Source organism: Oreochromis aureus, linkage group 3 (genome assembly GCF_013358895.1).
Source record: "Oreochromis aureus strain Israel breed Guangdong linkage group 3, ZZ_aureus, whole genome shotgun sequence".
NCBI classification, from domain to species: domain Eukaryota; kingdom Metazoa; phylum Chordata; class Actinopteri; order Cichliformes; family Cichlidae; genus Oreochromis; species Oreochromis aureus.
This window is the reverse complement of record NC_052944.1, coordinates 95,382,356-95,407,133: the sequence shown is the minus strand read 5'-3', so window position 1 is coordinate 95,407,133 and position 24,778 is coordinate 95,382,356. Positions and strand designations below refer to the sequence as shown.

Sequence of the window (24,778 nt, the reverse complement as noted above, 5' to 3'; positions counted from 1 at the left end):
GCCTGAAGAACAGAACAGTTGTTATCGAGACCGCACGAAAATGAAGAAAAATCTGCTGAAACCTGGAGACCTCAGTCTGACCCTGAAACACCCCACAGACAAAGACTCAAACACCTACACCTGCACCGTCTACAGCAGGGAGGGAAACATCCTGATGAGGAAACAAGTGGTGCTCCATGTCAGAGGTCAGTCTCATTATGATATGGGTTCGTTAGCAGTGAGGCAGCTATGTCAGTTAAAGTATCAGTAGAAACTTTTTTTAAAAATAATTTAGAATCAATCATAATTTAATCACAATAACTAAAACACGCTTCATGCAGGACTATTCAAATCAAATCAAAGTTTATTTATATAGCACATATTAAAACAACAGTGTTGACCATAGTGCTTCACAGTCAGTCAAAACACGAGACAATTAAAACAAACAATAAAACAGGACAACAAACAATAGGTAACAACACAATAAGCTAAAATCAGCCAACTAGTTAGAATCAAAGGCCAAAGTAAACAGATAAGTTTTAAGACGAGATCTAAAAGACTGGATAGACTCAGCCATACGAATATGAGCAGGGAGGTTATTCCAGAGTCTAGGTGCCACGATCGCAAAGGCCCGGTCTCCTCTCGACTTCATTCGAGACCTAGGTTGTGCAAGGAGCAAGTGATTGGATGATCTAAGTGCTCTGTTGGGATTATATAGGTGGAGTAGGTCAGAGAGATAGGTGGGCGCTAAATTATTCAGAATTTGAAAAGTGAACAAAAGAATTTTAAAATCTATGCGATATTTAACAGGGAGCCAATGTAGTTTGGCTAAAATTGGAGTTATGTGTTCATGGATTCTTGTACCTGTTAAAAGATCAGCAAGCAGCTGCATTTTGAATTAACTGAAGCCGGTAAAGAGAAGAGTGTTGGAGGCCCGAGTAGAGGGAGTTACAGTAGTCCAATCTGGATGTAATAAATGCGTGCATAAGCTTTTCAAGTTCCTTTAAAGGAAGGAACAACTTTGCTTTGGAAATCTGACGCAACTGGTAAAAGCTGTTTTTCACCACAGTGGAGACCTGTTTCTCAAGTTTAAAAGAGCCATCCAGGAACACTCCGAGGTTTCTTACAGTGGGCGAGAGATGGCTAGCGAGAGGGCCTAGGGCATCAGTCAACTGGTCTAGCGGGGTGTGACTACCAAAGACTATGATTTCGGTCTTATTCTCGTTTAATGTAAGAAAATTATGTGATAACCAAATTTTTACTTCATGCAAACAGTTGAACAGAGGTTGCAAAGAAGCAGACACATCGGATTTCAGAGGTGAATAAATCTGGATATCATCGGCATAACAGTGAAAGGAGATGTTGTATTTTCTAAAAATTAATCCCAACGGCAACATGTACAAAGAGAAAAGAGCAGGACCGAGCACGGACCCTTGAGGCACACCACAATAAATAGGGGCAGAAGCCGAGGAGTGTTGCCCCATAGCAACAGAGAACGACCTCTCTGAGAGGTAGGATTTAAACCAAGATAAAACTGTACCTTTGAGACCAACAACATGTTCCAATCTTGATAGAAGAATGTTGTGGTTAACCATGTCAAAAGCAGCAGTCAAGTCAAGTAAAACTAAAACCACGGAATAGCCAGAGTCAACAGTTAAGAGAAGATCATTAAAGACTCTAAGTAAGGCTGTCTCTGTGCTGTGGCGAGGTTTAAAACCAGACTGAAACTTTTCATTAATACCATTTGCATCTAAAAATGCCTGAAGTTGTTTTAGAACGACCTTTTCCAATATTTTGGAAATAAAAGGGAGTTTGGAGATCGGCCTGTAGTTAGTGAGACCATTAGGGTCAAGATTTTTCTTTTTCAAAATAGGTTGCACAACAGCATGCTTAAAGACAGACGGTACACAACCTGATGACAATGATGCATTCAGCAGAGATAAGATACAAGGACCAATAACATGTAAAGCTTCCTTAAAGAAACGAGAAGGAAGAATATCGTGTGGGGAACCAGAGATTTTGAGATGATCAGTTATATCTTTTAAAGCAGAATAAGACACTGGCTCAAACTGTTGAAAGACAGTCAAGCATTCAGAGGCTGGGACTGGGTCTAAAACTGATGATGAATGAGATGGATGAGAAGCCCTTAGAGCTGAGATTTTATCAGAGAAATACTTTAAGAATTTATCACAAAGAGCAGGGGAGGCATCCCTAAAAGTGACAGTGCAAGGGTTTATCACAGATTAAAGTATACAGTTAAAAGTATTAAAAAGGGCTCGGGGGTTGTGGCTATTAGTCATAATAATGCTAGACAAAAAGGCAGATTTGGCAGCTTTAACGGACTTTTGATACTTAGATAAACAATTATGGAGGATGTCCAGAGAGACGTGGAGTTTGTCTTTCCTCCATTTTCTTTCAGCACGACGACATTCGCGCCTAAGGGCGCGAGTAGTATCATTTAGCCAGGGTTGTGAGGGTTTGGCACGTTTAATCCTCAGAGGTGCTACAGAGTTAAGAATGTCAGCGCATGTAGTATAAAAGAGGTTAGCAAGCCCATCAGCTGATAAAACCCCATTACAGTTAGCATCAGAGAGGGGAGAGTCAAGGAAAGCATCAATGAAGTGGGCGATTGACTGGGAGTTAATCGTGCGCGTTTGCCGCACAGGACCATCACTGTTCAAATCCACATCGCTCACTACAGTATTAAACAAAACCGGGAAGTGATCAGAAATCCCAGAGTCCTTTATGTCCGTGATGCAAATATCCAAACCATAAGAAAGTACCAAATCAAGTATATGACCTTTAGTGTGAGTTGGTTCACTTACCCACTGGGTGAAATTGAGGGTGCTAATAAGAGCGAGGAAATCCTTGGCTAGCGAACTGTCCTCACAGCAAACATGAATGTTGAAGTCACCAACAATTAGTATACGGTCATAACGTGGCACTAGGCTCCCCAGTAGATCAGCAAATTCTGGAAGAAAATCCTTGATAAGTTTCGGGGGGCGATACACCACAGCGCAGAGGATGGAGGGGACGCAGTTCACTTCCAATAACTGCACCTCGAAACTGGGGTACAGAACAGGTGGCAGCTGCCGATGTCGAAGTTTGTCTTTAAAAACTGAAGCTAGCCCTCCACCTCTTCCAGTGATCCGGGGTGAGCTAATAAAAGCATAGTCAGGTGGGAGCAGCTCCGAGAAGGGAAAAAGTTCGCCGGGGCAAAGCCAAGTTTCCGTCAGGAATAAGAAATCCAGTCCCGACGATAGAATAAGATCATTTAAAATAAAAGTCTTATTCGCCAGTGACCTTGTATTTAGCAAGGCCATACGGAGAGTGGTCACACTGTCACTGGTAGAAGAACGCCGCAGCAGGCGAAGGTTGCCGAGATTCGCACCTCCTCTGGAGGACCGCACCCAGCACCTACCGGGTGGAAGATCAGCTGGGAGGTCCAGGTAACCATAAGGTCCAACGGGGCGAATCCAGCGGTGACAGAATAGTCTGAAGTTAGCATGGTCCCGGAGGGCAGGAATAGATGACAAGATGTTTATAGAATAGCGATCATTTATCGCAACATAGGACTTTAAAAAGGCCTTGATACGAACATGGATGCCGCCACGTTTACCCCGTCTCCGTGAACGTTTCCTTTGAGAGAAGGTAGATGGTAAGTGGCGGAGGTAATCAGGAAAGTCCTTCGAAAGCGGAGGAGGATTTTCAGATCTCCATTTAAAATCTTGTGTCTGGTAGTCCAAAGGCCGGAGATTCAAAAGAGTTTGACGATCGTAGGCAAGTAACGTGGAGACATCAGGGCAGCACATAGAGAGAAGGACGATAAACAACAAACAACAGCAGAGTAGACGGCTTGCCGTGAACACTGGCGCCATCTTGGCAGGACTATTAAAATCCCCACAAATTTCCTTCATTCTTCATGTGTAACATTTCACAACCTCTGTCGTCAACCAAAACATCTACAAGGTATTATTTTAGTCACTTCTATGACCAAAAAGCAGGATGGCAGCTCCATAGATGGGTAGTAGTAGTAGTATTTAAAAGTAAAATAGGAAACAACCAGCCTCTACTTTCAAGATTAGGCTTAAAACTTTCCTTACTGATAACACTGGATCAGGTGACCTCGAATCCCTCCATCGTCCTGGTTGTGGGAGATTTCATGACATGCTTAGAACTTTCCCACTTGTTTCACTCCCACTGGAATCAGTCAAACATGTTTTCACTGTAAGTATTTCACTTCATCTGATGACAGATGATGTGCTCAGTGCTGCTGCTGTCTGTTCGGCTCATGCTGTGTTTGTTGTTCTCTCAGTCCTGCACGTGGAGGTCGAATCATGGGTGGAGTCTGTCCAGCTGCCCTGCAAAACTACAGCTCATCTGCCTGAAAATTGTAAAGTGGAGTGGATGGATGGTGATGAAGATGAAGTCCACGTGTATCATAACGGCTCTGACCAACCTGAACAACAGAACAAGGTTTACAGAGATCGAACAAAGATGAATGAAGACCTGCTGAAAACTGGAGACCTCAGTCTGACCCTGAAACACCCCACAGATGAAGACAGAGGCATCTACACCTGCACCGTCTACAGCAGGGAGGGAAACATCCTGCTGAAGAAACAAGTGGAGCTGAAAGTCAGAGGTCAGTGCTGTAGATACAGTTAACAAACTAGCTAACCCTCTGATGACAGGGAAGGAGGGTGGGGTGACCTTTCTCTCCTGCCCCTCATCCAGGGGTACACTGAAGTACTCCCAAGCAAGCTCTTCCCAATAGGACTCACGCACAATACCTGACTTTGGAGCTACCATCACAGCCAAATCAATAGCTTTGCTTTCACACTCAGCTCTCTCTTTATCACAACTGCCTGATACAGTGTCCACATCACTCCAGATGTGGCACCAGTCAGTCTGTTCCTATTTCTCTCATGAACAGAACCCACAAATACAATTCATCCCTGACCCACAGTGGGTACTCCACCATTATCCAGGTGGGAATCGTCTCAGCTTGTACACAGTGTTAATAGAGCACCACTGTGCCCTCTGGGGTCACCTAATGATTTGCCAGAGTGCCCCTGTGGTAAGGACCCGACACTGGATTTCATGCACTATAGGTTAGTTTTTATTTTTTGTTATCGCAACTGTGGTTTAAAGTTCCCACACCAGTCACATAGGAACAGCTGCTTCCTCCTCTCGCCTCCGTCCTGTTGTCAGCTCAGAATGATGCCCCCACACTCATGAAAAGAGTCTATCCCAGTTACCATTGCCTGAAACGCAGGCTAGACCCTCTAGATATCTTTAATAAATATATATTTTTTGTTTATGTAAACTTTTAGTGTGGACTCAGCACATTGTGCCAGTTCGTGATATGCCAGGGAATTGAAGGCTGTCAGTATCAGTCAAATAATGACAACTCAGTGAATGGCTGGACTTCTGCTAATGACTTCTGCTATCATCAATATGCAGATCCTATAAACTGCTCTTAGTCTGGCCCCTCACCCTGGACCAGTGTCTCTTAGTTTCCCTGAACCACCTTCCTTGGTTCAAGGAAACCAAGTTTAACATTTCCTGCAATGGACACCTTGACTCACCTTCAAAGAAAGCTTTGACTCTGACCAGTTGACAGTCACACTGTTCTTTAAGAAGCAGCCAGATCTGCTCAGGATTAAACAGACAGAAAAATGACAATTCTGTCTCCATCATATTTCAAACAAGAACCACTCAAACATGCTCTCATTGCAAATCTTTCATGTCATCTGTTACTGTCTACAGCTCATGTTGTGTTTGTTGTCCACTCAGTCTGTCAGGTGGAGGTGGAATCAGGGGTGGAGTCTGTCCAGTTACTTTGCAAAACCACACTTCATATGCCTGAAGATGCTAAAGTGGAGTGGATGGACAGTGATACAGATAAGGTCCACGTGTATGAGAACGGCTCTGACCAGCCTGAAGAACAGCACCAGGTTTACAGAGACCGAACGAAGATGAATGAAGACCTGCTGAAAACTGGAGACCTCAGTCTGACCCTGAAACACCCCACAGGCTGTGACACAAACACCTACACCTGCACCGTCTACAGCAGGGAGGGAAACATCCTGCTGAAGAAACAAGTGGAGCTGAAATTTAGAGGTCAGTGCTGTAGATACAGGTCAAAGGTCAGATGTTGTAATCTTCTTATCTGTTTCCTGTCAGTTAAATAGTTGTGATCAGTACTGATGAGAAGTTAAAGGACACATGATAAAAGCAAAAGGAAGTCCATCACAGACAGTGGGTAACATCTCTGTTATAGACAAAGAGGTCATCAGACATTCCCGTCCATACAGCTGACAACATGAAGCTGTGTGTAGAGCTCTCACAGCAGTTACAGAGCCAGTCCAGCTGTGACAGCCAGATGTTACTGCAGCAAAATACACATACATGAAAGGATCAGGTGCAAATATGTGGAGGGGAATTCACACTTTATCTCCACATGTTATCACAAGATTAGTTTTAAAAACATTTTTATAAAGAAGTGACCAAATTCAAAATGCAACAGGAGAACTGAGACACGGTGACTGCTTCTCAAAACAAAAGACAAATAAATATAATCAATGTTTCTTGATCTTAATGTGATGTTCTATGAAAAATGAAATAAGCAACAAAAGTCTTCTCAGTGATGACTCCTCAAAGATCTCTGTCCTGTTACCTTCTGATCAGATCTGCTTCTTTTCTTTAGCTTTCTCTACAACTGTGACACCTGCTGCTGTCTGTAGAGCTCATGTTGTGTTTGTTGTCCTCTCAGTCTGTCAGGTGGAGGTGAAGGAGGGGGCGGAGTCTGTCCAGCTGCCCTTCAAAACCACACAAAACCTGCCTGAAGATGCTGAGGTGGAGTGGAAGAATGGGTTTTACAGGAAGGTCCACATATATCGGAACGGCTCTGACCAGCCTGAAGAGCAGAGCCAAGTTTACAGAGACCGAACGAAGATGAATGAAGACCTGCTGAAAACTGGAGACCTCAGTCTGACCCTGAAACACCCCACAGAGAGAGACAGTGGAGGATACAGATGTGTGGTCAGAAGGAAGGGAAACATCCACAGAGGCAAAACTGTGCTGCTGAAAATCAAAGGTTTGTTGGTTGGTTTGTTTTTTGTTTATTTTTTGTCTCTGTCTGACTGTCTTGTGTCTCCTCTGCAGGGAGAGTTCAGGTCCAGGATCAAAAAGGGGACATCAGGAACAGAAGCAGCTCCATTGATCCGACTCCTCTGATGGCTGATCAATCAGTTTGATCTGTGTGTTCTTTGATTATTGATCAGTGATGTCAGAGTGGAGTCAGTGTGATGTTGTTGTTGTGTGTTTGAGACTTTTAGTGTCCATGAAGGTCTCTGCTGCCGTAGATCCTCTGAACTGTGACAGAGGTCTCACTCTGGAGGAAACTCTCAGCACTTTCCAGCAGCTCCTCCATCATGGAGGACGTTCCCTCACTGTAACAGGTGGAGGAGAGAGGAGAGGAAGCACAGGTGGATCCTCTGAGGAAGAGGAGCGTTCCTACAAACCACATGATCACATGACCAGAGGACAAGCATGTTTAGAAACACATTAAAGTCAGCCTGTAAACACGTTTGTTAGATACAGGCCACAGACTCATCTGTGGTCCAGCTGAAGACATTTGAGTCATGTTGTGTTTGCAGAACATGAACATATCAGGACAGACTGTCTTTGTCTCTGCTGGCTCGAGAAAACCTGAAAACCCATCTGGAGGAAACAGTTGGTTATCAACCGTCTCTGTTAAACGTCACGTCTTCTTACTTTTTTCAGCTCTAAATCTTTGTGAAATCCACATACTGCAGTCAGAGATGTTATCAGATGATGATGATGATAAAATAATGAAACATCTGTAAAGAAGATCATAAATATACCAGTAAAATGCATCACTGATGTAAAGAGGAGCGAGATTAATGCTGCAAATGTTTAATAATAATGTTTAACCTGGTGATTCAGAACACAGAGCCATAAATAAGTTCATGACTTTAACGTTGAGCTCAGTGATGCTGGTTATCTCTGAGCTGCACATTTGACTGAAACATGGTCACACTCACAGTTTAGAGTTAAATTTTTGTTACCTGTCCCATTAAAAATTATTAACGTTCCTCTTCTCTGGTTTCTAACTGGATTTCTGGAAGTTTTTTTTTTATAGATCATCAGTAATAACTGTTTCCTCTTTCAAACTATCCTGAACATAATCTGATCACACAGGAAGCAGAACTGAGTTTCGGGGACGTTTGCTCAGAGTCATCGTGGTGATTCGAGCTGCCACAGGAAGTGCAGCTCTGCAGTTAATGAGTGATTGTTGTGCCAGAGGTGAAACTAACACTGCACAGCTCAGGTGGCAGCGTCACTGTGACTGTTTAACACTGTGTTTAGTATTTGCTTTACTGTGCAGCTCTGAGTGTGAAGCTGAAGTGTTTTGTGTTCCTGCTGAGTTGCTGCTCCATCCAGCCTCTTTACTTTCTGTGATTTAATGCTGATTTGAGGCCAACATGTTGCTGCAGTCTGTTTGTATGTTGTGTTTGTTTTATTGCACTGCATATCTTTTAGATAAAGTATTTATATTATTAAAACCATCTCTTTTGTCTGTGTGTATTTTGCAAACTTGTGTAATTTATATAATTGAAATATTAAATCTTTCCTTAGATGACATCTAAACACCCGTGACCCCTCTGACCACACCAGGGTCACAGCTTTCACCTCTTCCTGTCTCTCTGCAGCTGTGTTCGTGTTTACAGAGATATTTCTGCCTAATCAGTGTTTAAATCACACAGGCTTTTATGTGTGTTATGAATGAATGAATTCAGTTCATATAAACTGCTTACATCAGGGGTGTCCAAACTTTTTTCGCTGAGGGCCACATACATAAAAATATAGGAGGGGCTGGGCCACTTACTAGAAATTAGGTATATAACCTTTGCTGTTTTAAAAATCACTTAAAAGTGGTCAAATGTGTTATATTGTTGAATATAATTAAAGACAAAACTGCCTTCATCACAGCTTTCCATAAATGGATCTTTATTGATTTATTCAGAAAAAGCTTTGGTAGCTCATTCTCAGAACAGCAGCAGATTTCTTCTTGGACAGAAGATTTACAGCACAGAGAAAAAACAATAAAGGGGAAAATGGGACGGGTACATTTCAAGCTTGTTATTTAAGTTATTAGGCTTAGCAAAACATCTATTAACGTTCGTTTGAAATGATTATCAACATTAACAGACTGAACTGGACTTAATAACAGGAATGCATATAATTTTAGTAAATTATTCTGGTGAGTATCAGCTGCGCTGGGTATGTAAATCGGGCCATCCAGCTGCGGTGCTGATCCGACGCCACTCGTGCCAAAAAATCCGGACAAATGTCACTTGATCAAGGAGCAGATCTGCATCAGATGAGATCAGCTGACTTTGCGTGTGCGTGCGCTGTGCACAGCGGTGTGTACTCTGTGTGTTAACAAGAAAAACGCATATAAGAAAGTGGTGCGCAAAAGCAGGGTAGTGACAGAATGTATGCGCATTATTGATATTTGAAGCATGTGTACCTGCACATTAACACGCGGGTACTGTGGAATATATTTTTACTCACCTAAAGTGCTCGTGCTCTCGTCCACTCCCCACAAAAAATTAGCAGCTGTGCGGTGTCTGTGGCATCGGTGATCTCATCGCATGCGATGGAGTAAAAATCAAGAGCACAGCTTTATCAAACAGTTGTAGTTTAATATTGGCTGACGAGTCTTCAATGCGTCGCACAACTGTATTTCTGGACATGCTGACGTTGTTGAAGTCCTGCACTTTTTCCGGGCACATTATTTCGGTGACTTTAACGAGGCCGTGTTTTATGAGGTCTCCATCCCGACCTCATAGCTGCTATTGGAGCCTTTTCCTGGACAATTTGAGCACGAAAAAAATACTGTTGCTGACCCTGCAGGAGAGCTAGCATTTGCTTTAATTTCTGCTCTCGCTCAGCACCAGTGTAGGATGCATAGGCCTGATGTTTGGTTTCATAATGACGTCGTACATTATACTCTTTCATAACTGCCACAGTTTCAGTGCAAATCAAAACTTGGGGTAAATTTCTTCTGTGATTGTCCTTTTTGGTGGAGCAACTGCCTTGATCAACAGCAGCTCCCCCTGGTGTTAAAACTAAGAAGTGCAATACACTCAAGCAAAAGTTGAAGTGCGGGCCAATTTCTATTCAATTTATAAAATTACTTGCGGACCAATTAAAACTAGACCGCGGGCCGCAATTGGCCCGCGGGCCGGACTTTGGACACGCCTGGCTTACATGTTTGGTTTTAGATTAATCTTTCTCTGGCTTTGGATGATTACCTGGGAGGAGATGATCAGCTTTACAGAGTAACAGACTGACCAGTGACATGTCCTGCCAGTAGGTGGCAGCACATCATCATCATCATCATCAGTACTGTGAAAGAAGTTCAGTGGAGTTAACATCCAGCAAAGCAGAATAAAAGAAACACAAAACACTTCAGCTTCACACTCGGAGCTGCGCAGTAAAGAAAACATCTCAGAGTGAAGTTTGATTTAATGTCTCTCTCAACCATTTTTATATGTCGTTTTCATTCATTCAGGATCATTTCTAATCGCTGATATTAATGTAACAGAGAAAGAAAATGAGCAAATAAAATCTTCCTCTAAAATCTGCAGATAATGTTTGAAAACACTGAAAACTTTCATCTTACAAAGTCTGAACTTAGTTCAGCAGAAGGTCTCCCGACCACTGAAACTCTTTAAAATGTTTCCTACGTCATTGATCACATCACGAGCTGCAGATCTCTGAATCAGTCTGAAGATGATTTTAATAATATACAAGAACAAAGCCGAATATTTCAGTGCTCAGCTCTTTGTGGCAGCAGTGAAAAAAGTTCCTGTTTTTAATAAAACAGAAAATTATTTTATGAAGTTTTACATATTTTATTATTTATACGCGAAGCTTTGAAATGAAGTGATTCTTCTGCAAACTTAAACAATATTTTATTAAAATGGAAATATTTTATAATAAATTCTTAATCATAGAAAGAAATTCTTTGAATGCAAAATTAGAATAGAGAAAAAAATCTTAGACTATTTCTTTGTCACACAAGTTTTTTTCTTGAGTCTCTTTAACTGAGAGTTCTCTGTTTTTCTCCTTGAATCAAAGTTTTTCTCTCAGTCAGTTTTTATAAATGAACTGTTTCTTATACTCAAAGCACTTTAAACAACTTCACTCATTAACCCAAGCACTTTTTCCTACACCCTCTAACATTCACACTGTGATGCATCACAGAGCAACTTGGAGTTAGTGTCTTGCTCAAAGATATTTGGCATGCAGACTGCAGTGAGTGAACCACCAGCCTTCCGAATAGCAGAAGACCTGCTCCACCACCTGAGCTACACCCCAACAGTCACATTTAGTGTGTGCAGCCAAACATGATGGCAGACTGCCACAGATCACTTCTGAGGAAAGAGGAGGCGTTCAGCTTCCTCATAGTTTCACACCTGCATGAAGCAGCCTCACCCTGACAGCTTCAAATCACTGTGTCAGCTGATCACTTCCTGTGCTGTGATTGGCTGAGCTTCAGGCCTTCTCTCAGTCAAACTGGAAACAGGGATTGAGACAGTGTGAGGGTTTGTGGAGTGCCACAGTGCTGTAATGAATACTGTAGTGGAAGAAGTTCTTTCACACTCTTCATCCTGGAGCTGCTTTATGTCCATGATCTGCATGGAAACACATCTATGGAGAGGAAATCCAGCTGCTGAGGGTCACATCTGCATCATTGTAGCTACAGTGGATGTTTCAGTGTCAGGACTGAAGGCGGAGCTTTGTGCGTGTCAGGGTGAGGCCGCAGCAGCCGCCTCCAACCGGAGCGCTCGGGCGTGAAAGTAGGAGGAAAGCCGACGTCCTCCTCTTTCCTCAGAAGTGATCTGTGGCCGGCCGGACTTCATTCCACAGATGTGCTTTAACAAAGTGTGAAGCTGAACTCTGAGCTGTGACAGTGTGAGCAGTGTGAGAGTGTCAGTAGATGATCAGCAGAGGAAAGTGAGAGCTGCTGTGAGCTGATGTCCTGAAGGGCTTTTAAAGAGTCTCTGAGTTTGACAGGAACATGAAGATGTTTGTGGTGTTTGTGATCCTCCTGCACGGTAAGTACACCTTCCTCTCTCTGCTCTCATCATCATCTCTCTCTCTTTAATGTGTTGAAGTGCAGCAGGAGGAGACCACACAGATTTGTGCTTCCCGTCCTCTTTAAACTGAGCAGAAATGTTCCCATGAGTGAATCACAGCACTCCATAACATTTACTCTAACAGCAGAATACATCTACATTAAACATGTTCAGATTAAACTGTGATTTCTTGCTGTAATCCACACAGCTCACAGATCATTTGTTTTTCTGTTTGTGTGTCCTCAGTTTCCCAGCATGCCCTGGCTGTGGTGGTGGAGGTGAATGATGGGGAAAGATCTGTCCTGCTGCCCTGTCACTTCTCAGGTTTACCACCTGTGGACCCCACAGTAACATGGACTCGCAATGATCTCAATCCCAATTCTGTCCATGTACGACAAGAAGAAACAGACGATCTCAGAGGACAAAACCAGCTTTACAGCAGACGCACATCGATGAGGCCTGATGCTCTGGACACTGGAGACTTCAGCCTCACTCTGAAAAACCTGCAGCTGACTGACAGCGGAAAATACACCTGCACACTCAGCAATGAAATAAATGAAGTGAGAGTGGGAGATGTACAGCTGCAGGTCAAAGGTCAGCAGTACAGATGTCCTGATACAAACCACAGTCCAACAGTGCACAGTGACAGTTGGCAGACACTTTAATGATACTGTATCTGTTCAGTGTTGTGACTTTTACTTTTTTACTTTATCTGGACAAACTTTAGTTTTAAACATTGGTCCTTTTTGAGTTGAGTTCAGAACGTTTAGTTTTATTTGAGGCTTTGTTCACCAAAAAGGAAATACCTCAGAAATATTTGATTCAAACGTCCACAAAAGCATGAACTGTTCTTCTTTTCATGAGCACAGATGTCATCGTCCTCATTCAGGACCGACTCTTTATAGAAAGTGACTGATGTCTTGTCCCAGCAAATGCCATTTTTGCTGCTTTTTGTTTTTCAGTAAGCAAAAGTAAAGAAAAGAAACATAATTTAAATTTTACAGGTGGTTGCAGCAGACAGATGAATTTTTTTCCCAGTTAAAAAGAAGTTTTTCCTTACCACTGTCGCCAAGTGCTTGCTCAAAGAGGGTCGCCAGTTCATATTTTCTCTGTATTATTGTAGAGTGACCTGAGATGAATCTTATTTTAATTTGATGCTCTGTGACCTCAAAACTGCAAATCTTTTTAATTCACAGCAATGAAAAAATAAAGAGCAATAAGCAAATATTGATTTGAAACAGCAAGAATTAAACCCAACATGAGTCCAGTTATTATTTAAAGTTTTTTTGTTGGAAAGTATTCTTGTTGTACATGATCACGACTGGTAGAACATACATACCCAAACTAGATCAGTGCAACGACTATAATTTCTGCTTCTGTAGCTCAGGTTGTGGTTTATTATCATTTGCAGACCAACAGGAGGAGGTGAAGGTGGAGGAAGGCTCAGAGTCTGTCATCCTGCCCTGCAAAACAACACCTGACCTGCCTGAGGACACCACAGTGGAGTGGACTTGCTCTGCCCCTGAACTGATAGTGGTCCATGTGTATCCAAACAGAAGTGACCACCTTAAGAACCAGGATGACCTTTATTGTGGTCGCACAAAAATGAGCAAAGATCTGCTGAGAACTGGAGACCTCAGTCTGACCCTGAAATACCCCACAGAGAGAGACAGTGGAGGATACATCTGCACCATCTACAGGGACAAAGACATCCTGAGACAGAAAGTAGTGCTGCAGGTCAAAGGTCAGACATGTAGATACTACAGATGGCGCCACTTTTTTATGTCCCATACCAATATTGGAAATTTGGATATCTGCCGATACCGATATGAATCCGATACTCTGTTACTTTTTTTATGTTTTGCTGCATTTTCTAAGTTTATACTCAAGTTTTAACAAACAAACACATAAAACTAATCTATTATACGTGTATGCAAAATATTTCACTGTTCAACAATACTGATCCTTTTATTTAAACTTTTAGCAGAACTTTAAATCTACACATTCAAAGTAATATTCAAAAAGTAATTTAAAATGCAATTTTATGCAGTTTTCAAAACTGGTTTGGTTATGAAAAAAAAAGTGCAATATCAGCACAAAATGATGTTTATTTTCAACAACTTAAAACAAAACACGTTGTAGACACTTTTATACTTATAGCTGAGTCAAAGGAATTTGCAAAGACATACAGACATACTTATAGCTGAACATACATAGAGTGGAAAACAATGCAAATAAATGTAAACACGGCTTCATGATGGATGTCAGGATTTCTCCCTGATATCTGAGACAGTAATTTAGGTCAGACCGATAATGATGCCACATATCCCTTCCCTAGTAGATACAGGTCAAAGGTCATATTTTTATGTTTCTCCACAGAACCATTTCCAGCCTGGGCAAAAGCCCTCCTGGTTCTTCTGCTTCTCCTGGTTCTTGTTCTCATTGTTTCCGGAGGTCTCATATTTCATTTTCGTCACTATCTAATGTCAGGTGAGTCTCTCCAACTACACTACCCATAATGCATTTGGGTGGTTAATATTTGTCATCTGTTGACTTGTTGGCTTCAGTTACAAACAGCTGATACAGAGAGCTGAAGAGAAACTTCCAGGTTTGTTCCTGTCAGTCAGAAAACCTCCTTCAGACTCAGTCATTGATCAGTGAAACAGCTCCACAACATGACTTTACTAAACAGTGTGTGTGCTTCACTGCATTGATCTGACACAGAGGCTGCATGTGTACAAGCTGTTCTTCTTCTGTGGTGGTAAACAGCAGGCTGACATGGAAACATGTGCTGACAGTAAATGTTGCAGCAGCTTCAGTAAATGTTCCTCCTTGAGTTGTGCTCAGTCATGTGGTGGAGAGCTTCAGATGTTCAGAGCAGACACATGAGATCTTCATGGTTTCTGTGCTGATGTGTGTGAGACATGGCCGACTGTGGAGGCTCAGTCTGTCTGTTCTTCTGCTCTTCATCCAACATGTCTGCAGCACTTTACAGGACGCTGCAGACTAGTTACCAAAGAACGAGTCAGGAACACATCAGGAACAAACTGAGACACAATCTGACTGAGACTAGAAGACAAGGAGGGGACAGGGAGGTCATGTGACCATCACAGCTGCTGCTGATGTCATCATGTTGTGCTTTGATGTCCTCTCAGATTACAAGGTGGAGGTGGATTCAGGGGTGGAGTCTGTCATGCTGCCCTGCAAAACCACAGTTTCCCTGCCTAAAGATGCTAAAGTGGAGTGGAAGGACATGAAAGACAGGAAGGTCCACGTGTATGTGGACGGCTCTGACCAGAATAAAGAACAGGACCTGGTTTACAGAGAACGAACGAAGATGAATGAAGACCTGCTGAAAACTGGAGACCTCAGTCTGACCCTGAAACATCCCAAAGACAGTGACACCTACATCTGCACCGTCTACAGCAGTGAGGAAAAGATTCTGATGAAGAAGGAAGTGCTGCTCACTGTCAGAGGTCAGTGCTGTAGTACAGGTCAAAGGTTGGAGCACGGATGACAGAATCTCTATTTATACTTTATACTGTGGATCATCACAGACTGACTGAATAGATAGAAATAACTGAGGACACATATCCAGACCTTATGATCTTCAAATTTCATACTTATTTACTTCATGTCATTAGTAAATGTGAATGAGAAAAAGTTTGGTGGTCAGCGTTTATGTAAAATGATCTGAGCAGTTAAAAGTCAAAGAATCTAACAGATCTAACCAGTTTAAACAGGTGACTGTTGTCATGTTTATATTATAGCTTTAACATAGTACAGTCTAGTCCCATCCTCCATGAGCTGTTTCTCTTATTGAAGAGTATCATTATAAAAGGAGCTTCAGGTGTCAATTCCCCACAAATAAAAACAACAATGTTTTTTCTCTCCGTCCTCCTGCCTGCATCTGCTCATCATCAAATGTCAGAGTCTCACTTAGCACCAGCCTCCTCCTTCTGTACTAACAGCTGCATGGACTTTCAATGCAGCTGATGATGTAAGATGAAGGTGCAGTGAGAGAGTAAACATGCTGGAGAAACATCAAACACAAGTAAAGATGTGACTGTGGACGTGTGACATTAACACTGAGTTCTTTAACACACAGTCTGCTTTTGCACTGATTGGAACAAAGACAGTGTCTCTGTTCAGGGGACATATCTGAGACTGGAACCAGTCAGAAAGGATTTTACTGGAAATATTTTAACTTATCCAGTCAAATAAAATGTTCTCAATGCTGCTGCTGATGTCATTATGTTGTGCTTTGTTTCTCTCAGTTTACAAAATGGAGGTGGATTCAGGGGAGGAGTCTGTCAAGCTGCCCTGCAGCGCCTTAGTTAAACTGCCTAAAGATGCTAAGATTGAGTGGAAGGACAAATATGGGAAGGTCCACGTGTATGAGAACGGCTCTGACCAGCCTGAAGAGCAGGAACAGGATTACAGAGACCGAACACAGATGAATAAAGACCTGCTGAAAAGTGGAGACCTCAGTCTGACCCTGAAATACCCCACAGAGAGAGACACACAAGTCTACACCTGCACCGTCTACAGGAAGGGAAACATCCTGCTGAAGAAGGAAGTGCAGCTGAAAGTCCAAGGTCAGTGCTGTAGATACAGGTCAAAGGTCAGAGGTTTGAATCTTGTTTTCTCAGTAGTTGCTAACTGAAGGCAAAAATGGTTTCCAGTGAAATGTGTCTCTTTGAGTTTGGAGCCAAGGTGAAATGACTGATTATGAAATCTTAAAATAGCCCTAAATAACTATGCTATGTGTGAATGAAAATGATTCTTTACATATTAATATTTATAGAATAGCAACATGACTCTGGACCCCCGTCACATCTGCTTGCCTACCCTCACCATTGGCATTAAAGGATGTGTGCCAGTTTTAATTGGCTTTAATTTGTGCATGTGTACAAGCAGTCTCCTTCACACATGAACGATAGTTATGGAGCCCCACAAGGTTTTACTAAGACTTTTAAAAGTCAATGATGACAGAAATCAGGGATTGAATGCATAATGAGACCTGGATGAACTTTAATTACCTGCTTCCAAATTCAGAGAAAATTACGTTGCTGTATTTTGACCTTAAACTCTCACATTTTAATGACAGAAGCTGCTCCTAAGGTCTGATTTGTTTGGTGTATTTGTTGAGAATTTGTGCTGTAATAATAAAACTGAATTGAACTGCTCAGATCAGTCAGAGAGGGGTTAATAAATGCACACAGGGAGACAAACTTGAGTAGAGCTAGCATGCTGCAGTTGCCTTGAAACACCTAATTAAGACATCACCACACCCCTCTGCCAACTTAGTCACAGGCTTGCCAACAATTAAAAAGCTTAATGCTGAACAGAATAGAACTTACTTTTGTTGACCAACTTGGGAAACTGGGAAATTGTATTTTCCAGTTAAGTAACACTATGTCAGACACCTACAAGAAAAATAATCAAAAACAAAATATGTCACTTGTTATGTTCACCTAAAAGGTCCAAAACACTCCCACAGCACAGGCACACGAGGTCAGATTCACAGAAGCTCCTGCTAGGGCTGTAACGTTGCTCTTCAGCTTTCTCTACAACTGTGAAACTGTGCAAAGCAGCACACAGTCACAAGGGGTCATGCTGTGTATGTTATCTTTGTCATCCCCTCAGACTGTCAGGTGATCGTGGAGGAGGGAGAGGAATCTGTAAAGCTGCCCTTCCAAACCACAGCTGAGCTTCCTAAGGCGGCTACGGTGAAGTGGGAACGATATAAACCAGAATACATGATGGTGCACATGTGTCAGAGTGGATCTGACCAGTCTGACAAACAGCACCAGGATTACAAAGACCGAACGAAGATGAATGAAGACCTGCTGAAAACTGGAGACCTCAGTTTGACCCTGAAACAGACCACAGAGAGAGACAGTGGAGAATACAGCTGTGTGGTCATCAGTGGAGACATCTGGAGGAAGAAAACAGTGGTGCTCACAGTCAAAGGTTTGTTTGTGTCTTTGCACTGATTTGTAAGTGTAATGTACCGTGAAATGGTTATTACCTGTTCAGCTGTAGACAAATTAATAAAAGAAAGTCAACCACGGCAACAATAATTTTACATAATTAATAATGTAATCAAAGAGAAGTCCAGGAGAGAGTATCTGGAGGAGCTGCTTTTTTTCTCAGGAAAATAACGTCATCATTCCTGGAAAATCTCACACAGCTCTGTGCTCAGAGAGAGTCTAAAGTTTCTAATAGCTTCTTTTTTTTCTTTGTTTATGTGTTTCTTCTGTTCTTGCTCCCAGACCAGTAAACACCATCAGTCCTGCAGCTGAAAGAATAAAAACTAAACATGTTTTATGTAAATTTAAACACTACAAATCTTAGTGAGATAATGATAATACAGAGTTTTCAATAAAACATGAAACCTCTTTAAAACAGCTTAAACTGTTGTCATGTTTAAGTTATTAGCTTGTGCTTTGTTGTCTTCTCAGTCCCCAAACTGGAGGTGGATTCTGGGGTGGAGTCTGTCAAGCTGCCTTTTAAAACCACAGGAAACCTGCCTGAAGACATTAAAGTGGAGTGGAAGGAAAAATACGGAAAGGTCCACGTGTATGAGAACGGCTCTGACCAGCCTGAAGAACAGGAACAGGCTTACAGAGGGCGAACGAAGATGAATGAAGACCTGCTGAAAACTGGAGACCTCAGTCTGACCCTGAAATACCCCACAGAGAGAGACACACAAGTCTACACCTGCACTGTCTACAGGAAGGGAAATATCCTGATGAAGAAGGAAGTGCAGCTGAAAGTCAAAGGTCAGTGCTGTAGATGAAGGTCAAAGGTCAGAGGTGTAAATCATCTCATTTTCTGTTTCCAGTCAGTTGTGTATTTTGTCGTACTTTCCATCCATCCATTCAGTTGGAGCCTATCCCAGCTATCATAGAGGGCGATCATGGCACAAGAGTTGGCAGTTAGTTTTGTAATCAGAAGGTGCTGGTTCGAGCCCCGGCTCCGACAGTCTCAGCCGTTGTTTCCTTGGGCGAGACACTTCACCCGTTGCCTACTGGTGGTGGTCAGAGGGCCCGGTGGCGCCAGTGTCTGGCAGCCTCGCCTCTGTCAGTGCGCCCCAGGGTGGCTGTGGCTACAATGTAGCACACCAGTGTGTGAATGAGTGTAAAGCGTTTTGGGGTCCATAGGGACTAAGTAAAGTGCTATACAAACACAGGCCATTTACCATAGGGAGAGAAGACAGGTCGCCTAACACACACAGAGAGACAACCATTCACTCTCATATTCACAACTATGGGTAATTTAGAATGACCAATAACCTAACCTCACTATCTGCATGTCTTTGGACTGTGGGAGGAAATTGCAGTACCCAGAGAGAACCCACACAAACACGGGGAGAACTAACTCCACACAAGGCCCTGGCCAGGTGGAATCAAACTCAGGACCTTCTTACTGTGAGGCAACAGTGTTTTTCTCCCTGCTATTATTATACAGGGTGGGCCATTTATATGGATACACCGTAATAACATGGGAATGGTTGGTGATATTAAAGTCCTGTTTGTGGCACATTAGTACATGTGAGGGGGCAAACTCCTCAAGATGGGTGGTGACCATGGTGGCCATTTAGAAGTCAGCCATCTTGGATACAACTTTTGTTTTTTCAATAGGAAGAGGGCCATGTGACACATCAAACTGATTGGTAATGTCACAAGAAAAACAATGGTGTGCTTGGTTTCAACGTAACTTTATTCTTTCATGAGTTATTTACAAGTTTCTGACCACTTATAAAATGTGTTCAATGTGCTGCCCATTGTGTTGGATTGTCAATGCAACCCTCTTCTCCCACTCGTCACACACTGATAGCAACACCGCAGGAGAAATGCCAGCACAGGCATCCAGTATCCGTAGTTTCAGGTGCTGCACATCTCGTATCTTCACACCATAGACAGTTGCCTTCAGATGACCCCAAAGATAAAAGTCTAAGGGGGTCAGATCGGGAGACCTTGGGGCCCACGACGACCAATCCACTTTCCAGGAAACTGTTCATCTAGGAATGCTCGGACCTGGCACCCATAATGTGGTGGTGCACCATCTTGCTGGAAAAACTCAGGGAACGTGCCAGCTTCAGTGCATAAAGAGGGAAACACATCATCATGTAGCAATTTCAAATATCCAGGGGCCTTGAGGTTTCCATTGATGAAGAATGGACCCACTATCATTGTACCCCATATACCACACCAAACCATCACTGTTGTTGTTCCAACAGTCTTGGAGGGATCCATCCAATGTGGGTTAGTGTCAGACCAATAGTGATGGTTTTGTTTGTTAACTTCACCATTCACATAAAAGTTTGCCTCATCACTGAACAAAATCTTCTGTGTGAACAGAGGGTCCTGTTCCAATTTTTGTTTTGCCCATTCTGCAAATTCTCTGCGCCGATCTGGGTCATCCTCGTTGAGATGCTGCAGTAGCTGGAGTTTGTAAGGGTGCCATTTGTGAGTAGCTAATATCCGCCAAAGGGATATTCGACTAATGCCACTCTCCAGTGACATGTGGCGACTGCTACACTGTGGGCTCTTGCTGAATGAAGCTAGGACAGCCACTGATGTTTCTTCATTAGTGACAGTTTTCTTGCGTCCACATTTTGACAAATCCAACACTGAACCAGTTTCATGAAACTTAGCAAGCAGTTTGCTAACTGTAGCATGGGAGATGGGTGGTCTCGTAGGGTGTCTTGCATTGAAATCTGCTGCAATGACCCGGTTACTGCGTTCACCAGATATCAACACAATTTCGATCCGCTCCTCACGTGTTAACCTCTTCGACATGTCAATGGCTGTGAACAAAGAGAAACTTGTAAATAACTCATGAAAGAATAAAGGTTCAACGTTCCAGCGGTGAGCTGCTCTGTGCCACTGCCTTAAATAGCAGTTGGGGAAATCAGCCCGATCAGCAGCAGGTGGAGACAATCACACAGGTGCGTGGGCCAAGAGCGAGAGCCCGTAACGCGCTCCACCCAGGCAGAGAGGAGGAGGAAAAACAAAGAAAACAAAAAACAACAACAAAACCTATAGCCAGTGTGAGCCACTCAGAGAGACACGGGGCCCGTGACAATTTCTGCCTCTTTTATGTTTTTTTTCTCAGCTCTGCTTCTGTTCTTCAGATTTCTCTACAACTGTGAAACTGTGAAAACCATCAGTTGCCTTCTGTAGAGGTCATGTTGTGTTTGTTGTATTTGTTGTCCTAACAGTCTGTCAGGTGATCGTGGAGAAGGGGGTGGAATCTGTAAAGCTGCCCTTCCAAACCACATGTAAGCTTCCTGAAAAGGGCACAGTGAAGTGGGAACGATATAAACCAGAATACATGATGGTTCACATGTGTCAGAGTGGATCTGACCAGCCTGACAAACAGCACCAGGATTACAGAGACCGAACAAGAGTGAATGAAGACCTGCTGAGAACTGGAGACCTCAGTCTGACCCTGAAACAGCCCACAGAGAGAGACAGTGGAGAATACAGCTGCGTGGTCATCAGTGAGGACATCTGGAGGAAGAAAACAGTGCTGCTCACAGTCACAGGTTTGTTTTTGTGTTTGCACTGATATGTAAGTGTAATGTACCGTTAAATGGTTATTACGATTCCAGCTGCAGAATAATTAAAGAAAGAAATGCAACCATAGACAAATTGGCACTAACAGAGCAATAACGACAGATGTTCATGAGTTAGTATTTGAGTAGTGAGGGAGGGGCTTTAGTGCTGGTATTTTTCAGTATGATGATCTGAGGTTAGAAGCTCCGGCTTGTTTTCTCTGTCTTTCCCATCAGCAGACAGTCTGTTGTTGGTGTGACTGGGCTTCCTATGAGGGCTCATGACTCTCGTTCACCACCATTTGGTGTAGATCTCCTGTAGATTGGGGTAGATTGTAATCCTCTCAACTGAGCTGACAAGCCTCAGCTGGTGCTGCTTGTTTTTTAGGCTATGGGTGGTAAACTTTAGAGTTTAAATGTCTTCAGTTTAGGCAGAAGCCCAACAGAGAGAGTTAAACCACAGATAACCACAGTAAACATACTCAGTATTTCCAGCTGGGATTTTACGTTTCATTGAGCCAGCTAAGGTAAATAAATCCTGACTGTGATGAACTTTGCTGATATCATATCCTCCTGGGCCCTGTACTACAAAGCAAGGTCAGCATCCAGCATCCAGTTCCATCAGTGTAATAGAGATTTAGCAACAGCTAAATAAATTAAAAACCTTTGTACGGTTTCAAAAACCTTAAATTAATAAACACCTTGTTGTGACAAAGCGATGCACAGTTTGTGCTTCATCCAGTGGTTTCAGTAAAGTACGGTTGAACTTGCACATATAAAACATATTCCGCCAGCACAGGATCTGTGATGCTTTTAAAACATGCTGGATATAAAAGAATCACTGAAAACTCTGAAAATAACCAACAGTTTGAGTTGTTATTGTCTCAGCTGCAGACTCGCTGCTGTTCGAGGGTTTGAGAGTAAAGAAGAAATATAAAACCTGAATTCAAACATCGGCCCAGTCTGTGTACAAACAGTGATGCAGTGTTTTAGGATTTTACTTTAATGCTTACTGAACATTTTAATTGTTTCAGAAATCTAAGGTTCTACCTATTATTAATACTCACCAGGGAAACACAAAGATATCACAACTCTATGAATCATACATCAAAACTATGAACTATAACCAAACAAAGACTGATGAATAAGGAGAATGACACAGTGATGAAGTAGATTAAGTGTGCATATTGTACAAGGTGCAGGTTGGCAGCCAGTGACAGACCAGCAGGATGATGGTCAATAGTGCTTCTGTGCTTTGCTCCTCAGTCTGTGGCTCAACCCAGCTCACTGTCATCTGGGCTTCCCCGAACTCTGGAGTTAGCAAATCTCCTGTGTTATTGAAAACTCCCTGCAGGACCTCACTGGACCAGTTTTCAGTGATTATTTCTGAGAAAGGAAGCAGGTTTTGTGTGTCTGACTGTGTTGTGTCTCCTCTGCAGGGAGAGTTCAGGTCCAGGACCAAACAGGGGACATCAGGAACAGAAGCAGCTCCATTGATCCGACTCCTCTGATGGCTGATCAATCAGTTTGATCTGTGTGTTCTTTGATTATTGATCAGTGATGTCAGAGTGGAGTCAGTGTGATGTTGTTGTTGTGTGTTTGAGACTTTTAGTGTCCATGAAGGTCTCTGCTGCCGTAGATCCTCTGAACTGTGACAGAGGTCTCACTCTGGAGGAAACTCTCAGCACTTTCCAGCAGCTCCTCCATCATGGAGGACGTTCCCTCACTGTAACAGGTGGAGGAGAGAGGAGAGGAAGCACAGGTGGATCCTCTGAGGAAGAGGAGCGTTCCTACAAACCACATGATCACATGACCAGAGGGGCGTGGCCTTCAGTGGTAGTAATAAAGGAACAGTCCACATGTTCCACTTTGAAGGCTCCAACAAAGCAGACCTGTGATCACTTTGACTCAGTATGATGATTGGTGGATCTTTGTAAGGATGGGAACTGATGAGAATTTCGTGATTCAAATTCCTTATCGATTCTCATTGGCTCCACTTTGAGACTCACCACCATCTCAAAGCAGCTTATCAAAGACATTACATTCATGCATATTAAATACATGCTGTGGGTCAAATGTTTGTGCATGTTGGAGGTGTTTCCCATCTTTGTCGTGATGAGTGTTTACTCAAAAAAAGTAAATTAAAAACATTATTACACATAATACACAGACGACTTTTCTTGAAAGTAACGCAGTACGTTACTTAATTACTCTAAGGTAAAACAGCAACAGTCTGGGTTTTCCTCCTTTGACAGGATGAAGTGGGGGAACTGTGTAGGCCCCACAGAGTGGTACTTTACCTTTAGTGTGCCATTAAACTGGACTCTTATCAGCTCCAACTGCATGTTTATAGGTGCTTTTTCCATTTCAGTTATGGAGCAGTTCAAAACTAGCCATGAGAAGATCAACAGAATGATATGAAACAACAAGGCAAAGGAGAATTATTTGTCATGGTCCTGGGTCATTTAGACCCAGTGTTCTCTGTTTTCTTGTGTTTCTGTATCGTATTGAGTTCATTTGTTATTCTAGGAGTTATTCTATGGTTCATAAGTTGTTCAGTTTAGTTTATTGGATTTCCCCTCGTGTCTTTACCCCCTGTGTCTGCTTCTGTGTATTAGAGTTCTGGTGCCTTGTTTACCCTCCTTGTGTTTTATTCCATGTTTCCCCAGCCCATCATGTCTGTGCTCTCCCTCATGCTCCTCAGTGTTCTCTCTCCCTCTCCAGTCTGCATCTCTGTGTATTTCCTGTTTTACTTTGAAGGTCTGTGTCTTACCTTAGTGTATTCTACTTTGCTTCCTTGTCTCGTCGTGCCCAATCAGTTCCAGCTGTGATGCCACCTGTTGCACGTTTCCTCATGTCCCTGTCTGTGTATTTATAATGTGCGGCTGTATCCCAATTCAGGGTCTGCAGCCTTAACGGTCCACAAGGGCCGCGTACTCAAAGACCACTAAGGCCAGAAGTGCGAGGCTTGTGAAATGGGACGGTCTAGCCTCCGTCGTGCTGCCCAGGTTGCCTAGCAACCATGATACTAACAGCTGGAAACGTTTCATACAGC

The 24,778-nt window shown here is 42.8% G+C and overlaps 1 protein-coding gene across 1 annotated transcript; it reads left to right on the top strand.

The window, feature by feature from the left end:
* Window positions 1-13,881: 13,881 nt before the first annotated feature.
* On the top strand, window positions 13,882-24,144 carry LOC120434742 (butyrophilin-like protein 2). The gene is made up of 9 exons (XM_039603072.1): window positions 13,882-13,899; window positions 14,535-14,645; window positions 15,311-15,631; window positions 16,433-16,753; window positions 17,805-18,131; window positions 18,623-18,943; window positions 21,388-21,714; window positions 23,163-23,210; window positions 24,095-24,144. Exons 2-9 carry the CDS (start codon window positions 14,639-14,641, stop codon window positions 24,142-24,144), a joined length of 1,722 nt encoding a protein of 573 aa, XP_039459006.1. The 5' UTR covers window positions 13,882-13,899; window positions 14,535-14,638.
* The last annotated feature ends 634 nt before the right edge of the window (window positions 24,145-24,778 follow it).

Coding starts and splice junctions, on each gene's coding strand:
- LOC120434742 (XM_039603072.1), top strand. Junction 18,944..21,387: donor AGTGCAGCTGAAAGTCAAAG/GTCAGTGCTGTA, acceptor TTGTCCTAACAG/TCTGTCAGGTGATCGTGGAG. Junction 21,715..23,162: donor AGTGCTGCTCACAGTCACAG/GTTTGTTTTTGT, acceptor TCTCCTCTGCAG/GGAGAGTTCAGGTCCAGGAC.